The sequence below is a fragment of the Lissotriton vulgaris genome, chromosome 10, assembly GCF_964263255.1.
Source record: "Lissotriton vulgaris chromosome 10, aLisVul1.2, whole genome shotgun sequence".
Lineage (NCBI taxonomy): Eukaryota > Metazoa > Chordata > Amphibia > Caudata > Salamandridae > Lissotriton > Lissotriton vulgaris.
This window is the reverse complement of record NC_141698.1, coordinates 599430274-599445370: the sequence shown is the minus strand read 5'-3', so window position 1 is coordinate 599445370 and position 15097 is coordinate 599430274. Positions and strand designations below refer to the sequence as shown.

The 15097-nt window shown below is 41.7% G+C and overlaps 1 protein-coding gene across 1 annotated transcript in view; it reads left to right on the top strand.

The window, feature by feature from the left end:
- The window catches only part of LOC147688566 (BOS complex subunit NOMO1-like), a 301458-nt gene that overhangs the window by 203133 nt on the left and 83228 nt on the right, over window positions 1-15097 (top strand). The window contains exon 25 of the mRNA XM_086941434.1: window positions 11919-12060. Within this exon, the coding sequence (XP_086797560.1) occupies window positions 11919-12060 (142 nt within the window). The remainder of the gene's footprint in view (window positions 1-11918; window positions 12061-15097) is intronic.

The window sequence follows — 15097 nt, the reverse complement described above, 5'->3', positions numbered from 1 at the left end:
TAAAGTGTTGTGCCTGTAATTTTGCTGACAGCAAGTCACTATGGGATAGTTCAAGTGATTTAAAAAACAAACTATGTGGTGTTTCTAGTTTCGAGAACCACTTGTCCGCTATCCTGGGTAGATCGTCTGGGGTTTCGATGTTTAAGGCAGCGTAAATAGAGCCTATTCGTGGCGTTACTGGAGTCCGTAGAAGATTGATAAATGTGACCTCCGAGAACCCACCGAGTCCCCCAGCCTTTCGTGAAAGAAAGTCATAAATAGCTAGGTATTTAAAGACGTCTTGATTTTTTAATCCATATTTGTTTTGTAAATCAGCAAAAGTATTCACTCTTTCGTTTGTGATTAAGGGCCCGATGTAGGTAAACTCTAATTTACCACTTCTTACATACTGAATCGTACCGATTCGGTATTTAAGAAGTGGTAAATTGGAGGGGGGGAGATGTGGGTATTTCAGAATCGGTAAATACCGAATTTGTAAGATTCGGTATTTACCGATTCTGTAAATACCGAATCGGTATCCCCCATTGATTCCTATGGGCCTTGAAGCCCATAGGAATCAATGTGCATTACCGAATCGGTATTTACCGATTCGGTAATTACCGATTTCTGCAAGGGTGCAGGGGGTGTCACTTTGACACCCTCTAGCACCCCCAATACTGCCTTGTGTGCCATGTGGCACACAGACATGCCCTAAGGGCATGTCTGTCTGTCACATGGCATAGGTGTGCATGCACACATGTGCATGCACACCTGGATTCGGTATTTTAACACCCAATTGGATTGGGTGTTAAAATACCGAATCTGAAGGGCCTGTGGGACTGAAAGTAGTCCCACCTACATCCCGAATTTTAAAACTCGGTAAACTTACCGATTCGGTATTTTTCAAATTCGGTAATTTTACCGAATTGGTAAAATACCGAATCGGACAAAAATAGGTCCCCTACATCTCAAAAGGCCAAATACTGGTCGGAAACGGCCGAATTCGACCGTTTCCGACCGGTATTGGCCACCTACATCGGGCCCATAGTCTCCTAGTTTTAAATGCCAGCCTTGTACCAGTCAGCTAAGTAGCTTCGGCCAAAGATGGCGGGTAAGTTGCAGTTCAAACTGATAGGGGTATAGTGGTTGAACCTTCCAAGACCATAGATTCGACGTATATTGCCAAACACCTTAAAAGAATTCATCAGTGTCTTAAATCGGACCCGCTTATAGTACCCTGAAGAGACAACCGAGAGACTCCTCTCTCAACAAGAGCCAAAATGGAGAGGGCAGACCGGTTGCAGGAGTAAGAGAGTGTTCCGAGATTAGGTCGGTGCTGTACTGCAGAACTGATGCCCAATAATAGAGTACTATATTGGGCAATGCCCAGCCCCCCCGCTCTTTAGGAAGAGACAGTTGGCTTACAGCCCGTCTTGGTTGCGCGTAAGCCCAAATGAACTGCGTAAAAATTTGCTGAAATGTCATTAACTGAGCCTTGCTAAATTCCAGTGGAATGGAACGAAAGTAATAGAGTAGTTTTGGAAAATAAGTCATTTTAATTACATTACATCTTCCCACAAGTGTCAAATGCAAGTTGTCAATTATTTTAAGGGCTCTTTTTTGTTTCGGAGGCCAAAGGAGCTAAGTTCTCTGCTTCGATTTCGTCTAGGTTGGCTGTTATTGTCACCCCCAGATATTTGGCCTTTGCAACTACCCGGCTGTTGTTCCAATTAACTTCTCTGTTAATTATTATTTGTGTTTTGTTACTATTTAATGCATACCCCGAGATTTTCCCAAATGCCTATGCTTCCGATTCTAGTGGTAGGATAGTGCTTTCAGGATCAGGGGTGGTGATGGCCAGGTCATCAGCGTACGCCATGATCTTAGTGTTAACTCCCTGTGTTCTCACTGCCAAAATTGTCACTTTTTTTTAATTTTCTTAATTGGGGGATCTATGTAGAGAGCAAAAGCAAGGGTGACCATGGGCATCCTTGTCTTGTGCTCTGCGAGATGTTAAAGTTCTCAGAAAGCCTCCCCTTTATCACTACACAGGCCATCGGGCACTGATATAGAGCCTAAACTGCCTGCGTGAGTCTAGGACCAAAGCCCATCCTCTTCATGACACTCTACAGGAACCGCCAGGAGACCCGATCAAATGCTTTTTCAGCGTCTAACAGATTCAAGGACATCGGGTCTCCTGACACCTGTGCTGCTTCAAATAGAGTGATAGCCCTCCGTACATGCTCGGTAGTACTCTTTTTTGGAACGAATCTGAAGTAAATAAATACGGCAGGATACCAGCAATGTTGTGATGCTCATCAAAGGTGGTTTAATGAACAAGTAAGATATGAGCGAACCACCTCTCAGCTGACCCAACTCACAACTGACAAACCTAGAATCTAGCTGTGTCAGGGAAGAGCTTGGAACCACAAGGGACTCTAGAACCGTATAGGGACAAGACACAAAGAAAGGGCTACATAAAAGGGAAGATAAATATTTACAACACATCTTGCTCCTTTAACATTTCAATAAAACAAAGTAATAACAGCACAAAAATTAAACAAAAAGAAAACACATTTGATATTGCTAACACAGATTATCATTTAAATAAAATGGAGGTCTACGAATTTTAACAGTTCTAAACACAGGAGGTGTCTGAACAGGAGAAAAATAAGTTTGAGAACACTCATTCAGGAAAGCATCACCACCGTCCTCCCTGCGAGCACTATTGGAAGAAGAAGGTGATGTTTCCACAGAAGTAGACAACATGTAACCAGAAGTCAAATTAGGTAAAGTAGGATCAGGTTCTGTCAGATTAGAACAGGAAGAAGAACTTGATCTCTGAAACAAAGCTACACTACGAAGATTCCACTTTTCCCCATTTTCCAAAATAACATAATTGGGAAAAGATTGTTTTACCTTTATAAGGACCTCTAAACTTGTTTAACCCCCTGGTAACTCTTCCAGGTTTAACCTTTACAAGATCACCAGAAGAAATTTTATTCTCAGGAAAGGCAGGCTGATTAATAACAGGAAGTCCAACAATTTTATTTTTCAACCAAGAAGGATTCAATTTGGTACCAGAGCGCCTACCCCTCATCAGTTCAAAAGGAGATTTGCCATTGGAATCATGTGGAGTAGTACGATTAGCCCAAACCATGTCACGAACCATGTAATGAACAAAACCACCAGAAGCCAAAGACATCTGTATGATGCCCTTAACAACTCTGTTGGCCCTCTTACAAACACCATTAGCCTGGGGATTATATAAGGAAGTGCGGTGGTGTGTGACCCACAACTCACCAAAAAGTTACGCATGTCATGTGAAGTGAGTTGAGTTCCATTATCCGTAATCAAAATGAATGGGCACCCCTCCTCGTGAAATAAGTCAGAAAGAAACCTAATCTTAGATTCAGTTGTGATGTCTACTAAAGCGAAACGTTGATCAGAGGGTAATTCAGACATAGGGCCAATAAAATCAAGACATACGCTATACCACGGTTGCTGTGGAACAAAAATATCACTGCTGGAGTGATGAGATGCTAATTTAAGCCTCTTTTCACTATTCCTACACAAAGAACAATTCTGAACCCAAGAGGAAACTTGAGCATCTAAAGCCGGCCACCAAAAATCCTCTCTGACCCTTCTTTGTGTGAAAGTCTGACCAAGATGACCCTCGTGAGCCAAACCTATCAACTTTGATCTCAAAGAAAAAGGAGGAATAAATGTATCCCCTCGCATAAGGATATCATCACCAGAAACCGATAACTCATCAACAACTTTAATATATGGACGAACAGACGGTTGAACACAACTTTCACGTCGAACACCCAATTTGACCATATCTACCGCACTCTTCAAAACACTGTCCTAATAAATACGACAGGATACCATCAATGTTGTGATGCTCAGCAAAGGAAGTTTAATAAACAAGTAAGATATGAGCGAACCACCTCTCAGCTGACCCAACTCACAACTGACAAACCTAGAATCTAGCTGGGTCAGGGAAGAGTTGGGACATTTGTCCTGGTTCTTCTGGGAACCTCTCTGTCACGATTCTTTGTCGTGATGTTGGAACGTTTATCCTGGTTCTTCTGAGAACCTCTCTGTCACGATTCTCTGTCGTGGGAACCTCTCCCTGGGACCGTTGTCTGCTCCTGGTTCTGGGACTTTTGTCCTGGTTCTTCTGGGAACCTCACTGTCACGAATCTCTGTCGTAGTTCTGGGACCTTTGTCCCCGCCTGGTTCTGGGACCTTTGTCACTTCTGCTCCTGCTTACGTCTCTGTCTAGTTTAAGGGCCATCTTCCAGCTGTGTGACGTTTGCCTCTGTTATTGGTCCTGTGACCTGCTTCTGGGCTCGCTGTCAACCAGTTGGACTCTTTGGTCTGCTTTTTAGGCTCTCTGTGTTGAGCAGGTACTAGTTGTTGGACTTTTGTCCCTGTTCAGGGTCCTCTGACCAACTTCTGGGTTGCTGTTGCGGTTCTGGACTCTTTGTTCTAGTCTAAAGCTCTCTGCCACGGTCCTGAGTTCTCTCACCCAGTTGTTGGCTTTCTCGGTTATGAACTCTCTGCCCTTGTTCTGGGACCTTTGTCCCCGTTCTGGGCTCTCTGTCATGAAGCTAGTTCTACGTCCTGGTCCTCCGACCTTTGTCCACTCCTCGTCCCGGGACGACCTTTGTCCCCTCTTGGACAACCTTTGTCCACTCCTTGTTCAGGGACGACCCTTGTCCCCTGCTGGTTCTGGGACGACCTTTGTCCCCTTTCTGGTTCTTTTTTCCAGGGCTCTTTGACTAGCTTCTAGTTGTGTTACCTTCTTCTATTTCTTTTAGTCCCCAGTCATTGTTCTAGATCATTTGACCTGCTTCTGGTTCTTGACTCTCCCAGTTCTGCACTCTCTCTCCTTGTTCGGGGACCTTCTCACTTTCACCCAAAAGCTTTAGTTTTTTTCTGGTTTGCAAGACAGATCCATATTGGGACCATCTTATTCTTGATTTTATGAAAAGAAGCCACATATAAAATACTTCAAAAGACTACAAGGTGGCACGGTTGTTAAGGATTTTTCCTGTTACTGTCTTTAAGTCTAGAACAGTATAGGGACAAGACATAAAGAAAGGGCTACATTAAAGGGAAGATAAATATTTACAACAGAATCTATGCTGCCATTCGGACACCAGGGATTCTAATACCGTAGATATTCTTATTGCGAGCATTTTGGAATAAACCTTGGATTCACAGTTTATTTGGGTAATAGGCCTATATGAGCCCATTTCTAAGGGCGATTTATCCTTTTTAGGAAATATGGAGATTTTGGCGTTGGACCAGGAGGCGGGGGAGGGGGGGAACCTCCGTTGAATATAGCAGTTACTACGTCAAGAAAGATGGATTTTATTTGGGGTGCAAATATCTTGTAAAATTCCACAGGAATACCATCTATTCCTGCGGCTTTGCCGTCAGGCAGGCTAGCTAAGGCAGCTGAGATATCGGCCCAAGTTGGAGTAACATCCAACCGTGCACAGTCACCCGGGTTAATCTGCCCGAGTTCTAGTCATGCATGTAACTAGTAGTTTCAAGTTCATCTAATTCAGCTGGCCGATTATTTTCTTCTGAATATAATGCTGCGTAGAAGTCTTGAAAGTCCTCTTGGATCTTAATAGGGTCACTGGTCTCTATCCCTGTTGGTAATCGAATTGTGCATATTTTGTTATTTACAGCTTGTTGCCTAGTTTTGACAGCAAGATGGTGGCCAATACTGTCACTACACTCATAATGTGTTTCACGCGTAGTTGCCCATTTAGCTGCTGTTTTTTCTGCGAATACTGCCCCTATTTCTGCCTTAATGAGTGTAACTTTGGCTTGGATGTTCTCTAGTCTCCACTCCACTTTGGACCCTTTGAACTAGTGTGGTTTCTGCTTTTTTTAGCTTTTCCTGTAAATCAGTTATTAGTTGTTTTTCCTTTTTATTTTTTCTAATTGAAAATCTTAGAGTTTCACCCCGGATACCCGCTTTTAGTGTGTTCCAAATTATGTCAGAGGCCGATCCCAGGTTTACTTCAAGAAGTCCCTGAATCCAGGCTTGCATATGAGCCGATAGCCAGCATCTTGTAAGAGTGCTTTCTCGAAGCTCCACCTTGGAATCTCCTTCCAGTTCTCAAGCCCCCCAATATTCAGGATAAGTGGATTATGGTCTGACATGAAGCGTGTAGCTAGGTCTAGGGTAAATTTGCCTAGTAGGGAAGATGAGATCAAGAAGTAGTTAAACCTAGCAAATGTTCGGTGTGGGGACGAAAAATAGGTGTATCCGAGTTGGGAGGAGTTGAGTTTTGACCAAACGTCACTAAGCCAATGGGTTTGTGCTAAATTGGTTAGTGCGTGATACACCAAGGGTTTTCTGCCTTTATAACCCCAATGGCTCCCTATTTCCCGGTCATGTGGCAGGTTGATGTTAAGGTCGCCACATAGGATTATTGGAGTGGGCCAGTGAGCTAGCTCCCCAGAGATCAGATTAATGATACCTGGATCGTCAGCGTTACTGCCAGAGATTGAGCATGTAGTGAAGTGGGGGCCTGTGGGCAGGTGGCATTCCGCAATCACCCATCTGCCAAGTGAGTCGGATTGAACGCGTGGATTTTTAATGGGTAGTCTGCTTTCAGCCATAATTCCTACCCCTTTTATTTTAGCGCCCTGTGTGGTAGCTCCAATGATTTTATACCCTAATGAATTCAGGAGGTGTTTCTGTGATCCCTCTATGTGTGTCTCCTGGAGAAATATGATGTTGCCCCCTAAAGACCGTAACCCTTGTGCAACTTTTTGCTTTTTGCCTGCATCGTTTAGCCCACAGATATTGGCCGAGATAAACCTGAGAGCACCTTTTTTAGCCATTAACATATTTTAAAAGAAGAAATGACCGATAGTCTCTTGGGCCAACTAGCTCTCCCCTTTTTTCTTTTTTTTCCCAAGAATACTTAACCTTGCCTATTGTGTATGTGAGTAAATAAGTGAATAAGTGTGCAAAAAAGAGTGTCCCTGATTCCTGCTGCGTCCCCTCGAGTGCCACCCCACCCAACTCACCCCCCCCCTTGTTTTCTCATACAGTTTACAAGGTAATACCATGCAATAATTACTCAAAAAGAACAGAAACATTATTTACTTAACACCTTCCAGGCTGATGACGAGCTGGGCTCGTCATGGTGTAGCCTCCTCGCACGCTGATGACGAGCCCAGCTCGTCATGTAACACTGGTATTTGCGTTTTTTCAGCACAGGAGGGGAAAACCATTAGCAGCCATGAGGTTAAAGGTTTAGTAGTTACAATTACTGTACAGTACAAAGCAAAATATGATAGTTTCTGAATAACGTGAACCCATTTTAGTGTAAGGGTCCAGGCTCTTAAGCTGATGAGTTTGAGCGCCAAAGATGGCTGGCGTAAGTGTTGGAGAGTGATCCATGGATCATATGAAGTATACCATGTCTCAGAGTGGTGCAATGTAAGTAGTTACATTGTGCACGTTTAAACTGTGTACTCTTCAATTTTCCTTGTCTATATCAAGTCCCTCTCCACGTCCTCAGACCACTTAGCTCAAGGTAGGTAGCATATAGGGTTCTGCATCAATTCTTAAATTGTGCTGCTGATTACAGGTGACTGGCACCAGCACTTATTTTTTGGGTCCGGGATGTCGTTTTCATCATACTTTGCTCCAGTGCAAGAGCGAATGCCCAAAAAATGTATAAAGGAGGATAAATAGAAAGATAGGAGTACAGTGACAAATGAAGAATGCAGAGTTGAAAATTAACCTGCATCAATGAGATAAAGACACAGGAAGTGTATGGTGGTGGAAGATGGAGGCATGAGGTGGATTCAAGACTTTACAGCATTGGTAGCAACTCCAGCATTTAGCTGCTTGGAAACCTTTGGGTCCCTGACTTATTGATTTAAAAACTAAAATATGGTACTGCCCTGCATTCCCGACATACCTTACAATAAAAATATCATTGTGTTTCCACCAGCCCACAAGTCCAGAATGGTTTGTGTAACTCAATTGGCATCTGACCAATGTGTTCCATGCTTTCCGTGTGATAAGGAAATGCAAATATAGGTTCCTGAGTTAGTAGGTGTACTCTTGGTTGGCAGTTAATGAGTGGATATCTTGCGTATAAGTATATTACAATGCTTGCTTTTCAGTGGTTCATGATATGGTAAGCATTTGTCTCCAACTTTCTGCGGTGGCCTTGTTGCTAGTATTGGAGTTTTTTATATTTGCCAAGGACTGTGTGGGGTAACTTACAAAATAATTTATGAACAATATGTTGATATGAAAATGTTGAGTAAATAAGCTAAATGTGAAGAGCTTTTTGAAGTATAAATTACAATAATAAATTACGTTTGTTTAGAAAAAGTGTTGAGAGAGATAGGAGTGTGCTGCAAAATGAAAAAAATGGTTCTCATGAAACCTCGTATTGACCATGCCTCCTCTTTTTTATGCAAAGGGATTTTATTAGTGGGATATGACGATTTTATATAGACTTTGCAGCATTGTGTGGTATAGTAATCACATCTTGGTGGGTTGATCCTAAGAAAGAAAAAGGTTTTCCAGGATCCTTCTGGAAAAGCCTCTCTTAAGCAGTTGTTATCAATATGTCTCTGCTTAAATAATCAAGTCAGGAGCTGAAAGATCTCAACCCTTTATTATCTAAAGAGTTAGCCGGACTTGAAGCTGGTACAACTAGTGGGGTGTATACGACTGCCGGTCCTAATTTACCAGTTGTCCCCTGTGAAACTTAAATTTCTTGTACATCGTCTCATTTCAAAACCTCCAGACCACTAAAAAGCATGATATTTTAATGCATTCTCCATCCCTAAACAAGCTGTTGAAGTATGGAGTCTTATTGACTCTGAATCACCAGATATCTGTTTTATAACGGAAACCTGGTTACATGAGCATGCCTCTTCAGATGTGGCCATTGCGTTTCCTCCACAATATAACATAATAAGAGTGGACAGGGAAAAGAATAGGGGAGGTTACCTACTCATAGCCACAACTCCGGAAGTAAATATCACCTCCCTAGAGTCCATAAGCACAAACATAATGGAATTATGTATATTTAAGATGGAAGGTCTGTTGGGAGGAACATGGAGAGTAGCATTCGTGTACAGACCTCCAGGTCCCCAAAAGGATTTTCCATATACGTTATTGGAGCTTATTGCTCCATATGTATTAGCCTCCGACTCTTTCCTTCTGCTAGGTGATTTTAACTATCATGCAGAATTATTACATGACCCTGACACGGATCAGTTAATCACAAGTCTCAGCACCTTGGAACTAGCCCAATTGGTAAATGGGCCTACGCATATTGCGGGTCATACGCTTGACATTTTGTTAACAAAATCTACAGTGGTTAAGGTTGAGTCTCCACTAACACTATTGTGGACGGATCATTTTGTATTAAAATTCGCGATTCTAGATCGTACTTTCAATGCGGTCCCCTGTAGGGAAATGGTTTGGAGACGATCTTGGCGTAAAGTCACCTTATCTCTATTTACTACTACCTTCAGGTCAGCTCTTCCCAACCCAACTGATAACATTGATCAATGTGCGATCTCTTTAGATAGAACTATAACAAATGCTTTGGATAAAATTGCTCCTTTCACCAGAGTTACAATTAAAGCCCGAGCCGCTCCATGGTTTAGTGAACAACTATAGGTAGTGAAGCTCTCCTGCAGGACTGCTGAGTGAAAATGGAGGAAAACTAAAGACCCAGTCGATCGTAAATCATATAAAGATGTTCACTAGAAGTACATGGAAAACATAAGACAAATAAGAAAATTATTTCTCCTCAGCCGTATTGAGAGGGCAGCAAATTCAAAAAACGAGCTCTATCAAATTATGAAGGAATTCTCTACCCCGCCTGTTAAGACACAACTTTCTACCTCTCAGGACTGGGTAGACTCTCTTTCAAAATTCTTTGATGATAAGATCATGGCTATCCATAATTCTTTCCCTGTACAAGATTTTAATAATGATATGGAAAATGTTCTGTAACTATTTTTGACCCCCCTCACATTTTGGAAGAATTTACTCAATGTGGCTCAGATGAAGTGATTAAAGCATTAATAAAAGTTAAATCTAGTTCGCCTACATACCCTTTGCCACCAAAATGTTTTCCTACTGTAGCTCCAGCCCTCTTGGACAGCCTCACTGATCTATTCAACAACTAGCTGTCGGAAGCAGAACTTCCCAAAATATGGAAAACTGCCAGAGTTAGGCCTATATTAATTTTTTTTTACTGCAGACCCGAAATTTCTCTCTAACTATCGTCCTATATCTTTGCTTCCTCATTTTGGTAAGATGCTTGAGTCACTGGTTAACAAACAGCTTGTGTTCCATCTTTAGAGCTATGGATTGCTTGACCCCTCTCAATCTGGCTTTAGGGCAGCCCACAGTACCGAAATAGCTTTGCTGGAGGTATCTGATAATATCAGGCTTGCACTAGATAGGGGACATCTATTCTTGTTCTGCTAGACTTATCTGCAGCGTTTGACCACATCTCCCATAGCATTCTTGAACACCGGTTTTGGGAGATTAGTGTCAGAGGTAAGGATTTACAGTGGCTCAAAAATTATCTATCTGGTCGAACTGCGATAGTACAGGTAGGAAATACCAGCTCCTGTAGTAGATAAGTTAGGATGGGAGTACCACAGGGCTCTATCTTGAGTCCCAACTCTTTATTCTATATGTGACCCCTCTGGCCAAAGTGATTAGATCATATGGTTTTGAGGTCTTGTTGTATGCCGACGACACTCAGATCCTGGTCACACTTGGTCCAGACCCATTGGAAGCCAAGACCCGGTTTAAAGATTGCATGTCACAAATTGAAAAGTGGATGTGCACCAACCACTTACAGTTGAATGGAGGAAAAACCGAGATAATGCTCTATAGCAAGGCTTATGAGCATAGGTCTCTCGATTGGTATCCTTCAAGCCTTGGCCCTTGTCCCATTCCAACTCAGTCTGTGCGTAATCTGGGCTTTCATATGGACAATAAACTGTCAATGAAAGACCATGTTAATAAGACTGTTGAATCCTGCTTTGGTGTGATGCGTAGCCTGCGCAAGGTTTTTAAGTGGATTCCGACTGAGGCCAGGGACTAATTATCAGTCGTATGGACTATGGAAATGCACTGCTAGCTTCTACCAATGAAAACCTTCTCTGAAGGATGCAGGGTCTGCAGAAAAACAGCAGCAAGGCTGGTACCTAATCTCCCACTAAGATCTCCATCGGCACCTGCTTTGAAGCTTTTACATTGGTTGCCTGTAAGAAAACGTATACGCTTTAAGATTCTTTGCTTGTCGCATAATAATATGTACGTAAAAGGTCCTGATTTTTGGGCAAAAAAAGTTAAGCTGGTATCAACCAGGTAGAACCTTGAGATCCTACAACCAAGCACTCCTCTCATCTCCCAGAATTCGTACCACCACTTGTGGAGGGAAATCTTTCTCGTTTCTTGCTCCGTCCCTTTGGAACAAACTGTCCTTATCTCTTCGCACCACCAGTGAACACACCTGTTTTCGTCAGAACTTAAAGACATGGTTGTTTGACATCTAATGCACCAAATCAAGTTTATCTCAGTCATCCTCCAGCGCCATGAGACTTTCGAGTGATATACGCGCTTAATAAATATTCTATGATTTGATTTGATTTGATTAGTATCTATAATTAATGGACAAAAGAGGATCCATTTCCGGTGAAACTGAAATTATTTTGAAATGCCGTTTCGCTGAGAATTGTAAGCCAACATTTTATGCACTTACTTGTTTAATCCAGATCTTTGTGGTTTATTCAGATACAGTATTCGACCTGGATGCTGCTCACTTACTTAGTTAATAGGAAAGTTTTGTTGTGGTTTTAATAGAAATATTGTTTTCTATCTACAAAACCTCTTTCAGTTGCTACGGTACTGTTTCATCCTTAAATGGCGAACCAGAACAAGGTATTTCAGTGGAAGCAGTGGGTCAAGAGGATTGCAGCATGTATGGAGAAGATACCATCACAGATGAAGAGGGTAAATTCAGACTGCGTGGATTGCTGGTGAGTAACGTAATCATCTCTGTGATTTGTACTATGTGCTGATTTTGCTTTACAAATTCATGTTGTATAGGATTTTACCCTTTTTCAGACAAAAAAGGAGCTTAGAGGGTAAAGCTAGTCATAGGTCGCCCCCCACTCAATATGCAACTAGTACAAAAAATACCTCGACTATGTAGGCACTTATAAATTTATCTTTTTTTGGTGGGTACACCATTTATTGCATTATCATTGCAAAAACTTACTCCCCTTTCCATTAGTTATCGGGGTAGATGGTGTATCCTAAGATTGTGCCTCCTTTAAACAATTGGCCAGTTCCCAATCGGTAAAAATTTCAGTTGTGGGGCAACACATACCACACACACTTAAGTGTCAAACTGTGATGTGTAAGAACGAAAAAAGTGTGTGAGAGCAAGATGGCACCTCACGGGCGCACCACTAACGGGAACCTGGCAGGTACTCACCAGGATAGCCCTGTTCTCATCATTGGCACCATCGAGCTCGAAAGGAAAAGTGTCCAGAAAACACAAACGGAAAAAGTTTTGTGAAAAGATGCAGTGAAAACAGACCAAGGAGTGACCAATAAAGTCAAACAATATATAAAAACACATACACCAACACAGATATGCAATTTTATTTTATAACTGGGCGATTGTTTAAAGGAGGCACAATCTTAGGATACACCAACTACCCCGATAACTAATGGAAAGGGGAGTAAGCTTTTGCAATGATAATGCAATAAATGGTGTACCCACCAAAGGAAGATACATTTATAAGTGCCTACATAGTCTAGGTCTTTTTTTTGTGTACTAGTTAGGATTTTACCCTGTCAATATCTTTTTTTTATTGCATCTTTTTTTTTCAATTGTTTTATTGGTGTATCCTCAACACATAAAACAAAATTTCACCTCCAGCGACATCACGTAACACAGGTCAGGCAATATACAGCGTCTCTAGCCAATACTGAAGGTGTAGTGGCACAAGTATAAAGCCCGGCCTGAGCGCCACTTTTTGTTGGACACTCGGCACCTTTTATCAAACTTCCTCCTCAAGGGCCCCCATGTCTGCCTCCCAGCCCACTTTTAATTTCTGCAGAATTATTATTTTTGTATAGATCAATGAGACCGGTTCATTCAGTACCCTACCTCCAACTGAGATGGTTCAGTTAATAAAGTTTTTATATGGCTCATTAGGGCTTGTCTTAATTTATTATATCTCAAGGTTTCAGAGTCCGGTATGTGATATTCATGTTGGGGGTTTTAATACAATGTTGAACACCATTGCATCTAAACTCTTCTGAAGGTGTCACGCGTATTTGGTTTGTTTTCCTTCCTTTAATACTGGATTTTATTTGTAGAGTTAACTTCATATGGTGTCCTAGTTCTGTATGGTCATCTCCTTGTTCTTTCAAATATTCTCAAATAAGGCGTAGAACCTTCACATTTATTAGTACATGTTTTCCAAAGTGTAAATTGCCAGGTGTATGAGTCGCACTTGATCTCTTCTTGAAAACCCAACCAAGTCATCTGCCCATTTGAGAAGTCCTTTCTCGAATCAATGGGAAACTGTAAACTCTGCCCCCAGGGCACCATCTTAGAAGATTCTTGAATTCAAGTGAAGTGAAAAAGAGCCGACCAGATTAGGTCTGCTGTATTAAACACTCCTAATAAAAACAAAATGATTTCGTCATGGAACTGACGGACAGAAGTAGATAAATGTGTCAGGTTTGTGTGCATTGTGGCCAATGGAAAATGGCCGAGGTGACTTTGGTATGTGCCAATTGTTTGTACCCAAATCATGCGGTCTCATACCACAGCATTTACCAGTAGTGGCCCTATGTGATGATGAGAGAAAGAACCTGAACAATAGTTTACCCTGAATCCAAGTATGAGTCACACAGTACAAAAAAAGACCTTCTCAGGCCCTGGAAAACACTCATATAAAGAATAGTTAGCTCCAGATACCAAGACATCTCACACATAGGATATATGAGTACCTCAATTCCATTTTTACACTAAAGTGTTTACCCTTTTTCTTCTAGCAATGTTGTCCTTTCTGCTATCTGATATTGAATTCTAGAGTTCTCTTCCCTTAAATGTTGAAGCACTCCTCTCCAGTGCTGACTTGATGCCATGCCATAGCCCTCACACTCTCAACAGAAACATCAATACCAGCAACATTTATCACAGCATTGAAACTGACAGTATCAATGTTAAGACCAGCTTCATACACAATTATGTTTACGCTGGCTTTTAAGTAAAATCTTTCATGTCGAATCTTCCAACATTGTGTTCGATGCTGATGTTTACTTCTAGTTGAATAACAATAGTGCCAGAAACAGACCGACCATGGAACTTAGGAGAAAGATTCACAAAGAAACACCCGATGAAGGAAAGAGAGGGGTGCAACTTAAGTTCAGGAAGAAAGAAATAATATAGTTCTAGAAAAAGGTGCAGAAAGAAAAACTGAGAGCGAAGGACAAAAATAAAAAATAAAACTCATGACTCCAAAGAGAAAACCACAGCTGAGTAATCTGTACAGTGGTGCATTATAAAAACAGGTGCGTTTTCATGTCTTTGATTACTGCATTTTAAAATATTTTATGTACACCTTAGGCCAGTGGCACTAAGAATGTTGTGTGTTTTTTTCTTCCTGATTCAAGTCACTATTTCTCCAGCCTCTGTTGCACTCTGCTATTGTGCCAGGCATTGTCAGTTCAGTAACAGGCTACATAGCCACAGTGAGTCAGATGGGGCGCATACCTGGAGATATGCTCAACCCTTTGTGTCACATGCACTTTCTAAGGACGAAAGAGTCTTTGAATCATTGGTGCACAACTGAGTAGGAGCCTCTAAAAGTATTTACCGATGGCATAGGATGCAGGCATTCTTGGCCATGACTGTTAAAGTTTTCATCTTAAGTGCAAAACAAATTAGTCAACATGCCTGTAACATGATCCTCTGACTGGCTACTGACTTCTATGAACATGTTTGTATGATACTAGCTAAACAAGCCCTTCATTGGTCCCCAGGAAGAAAAT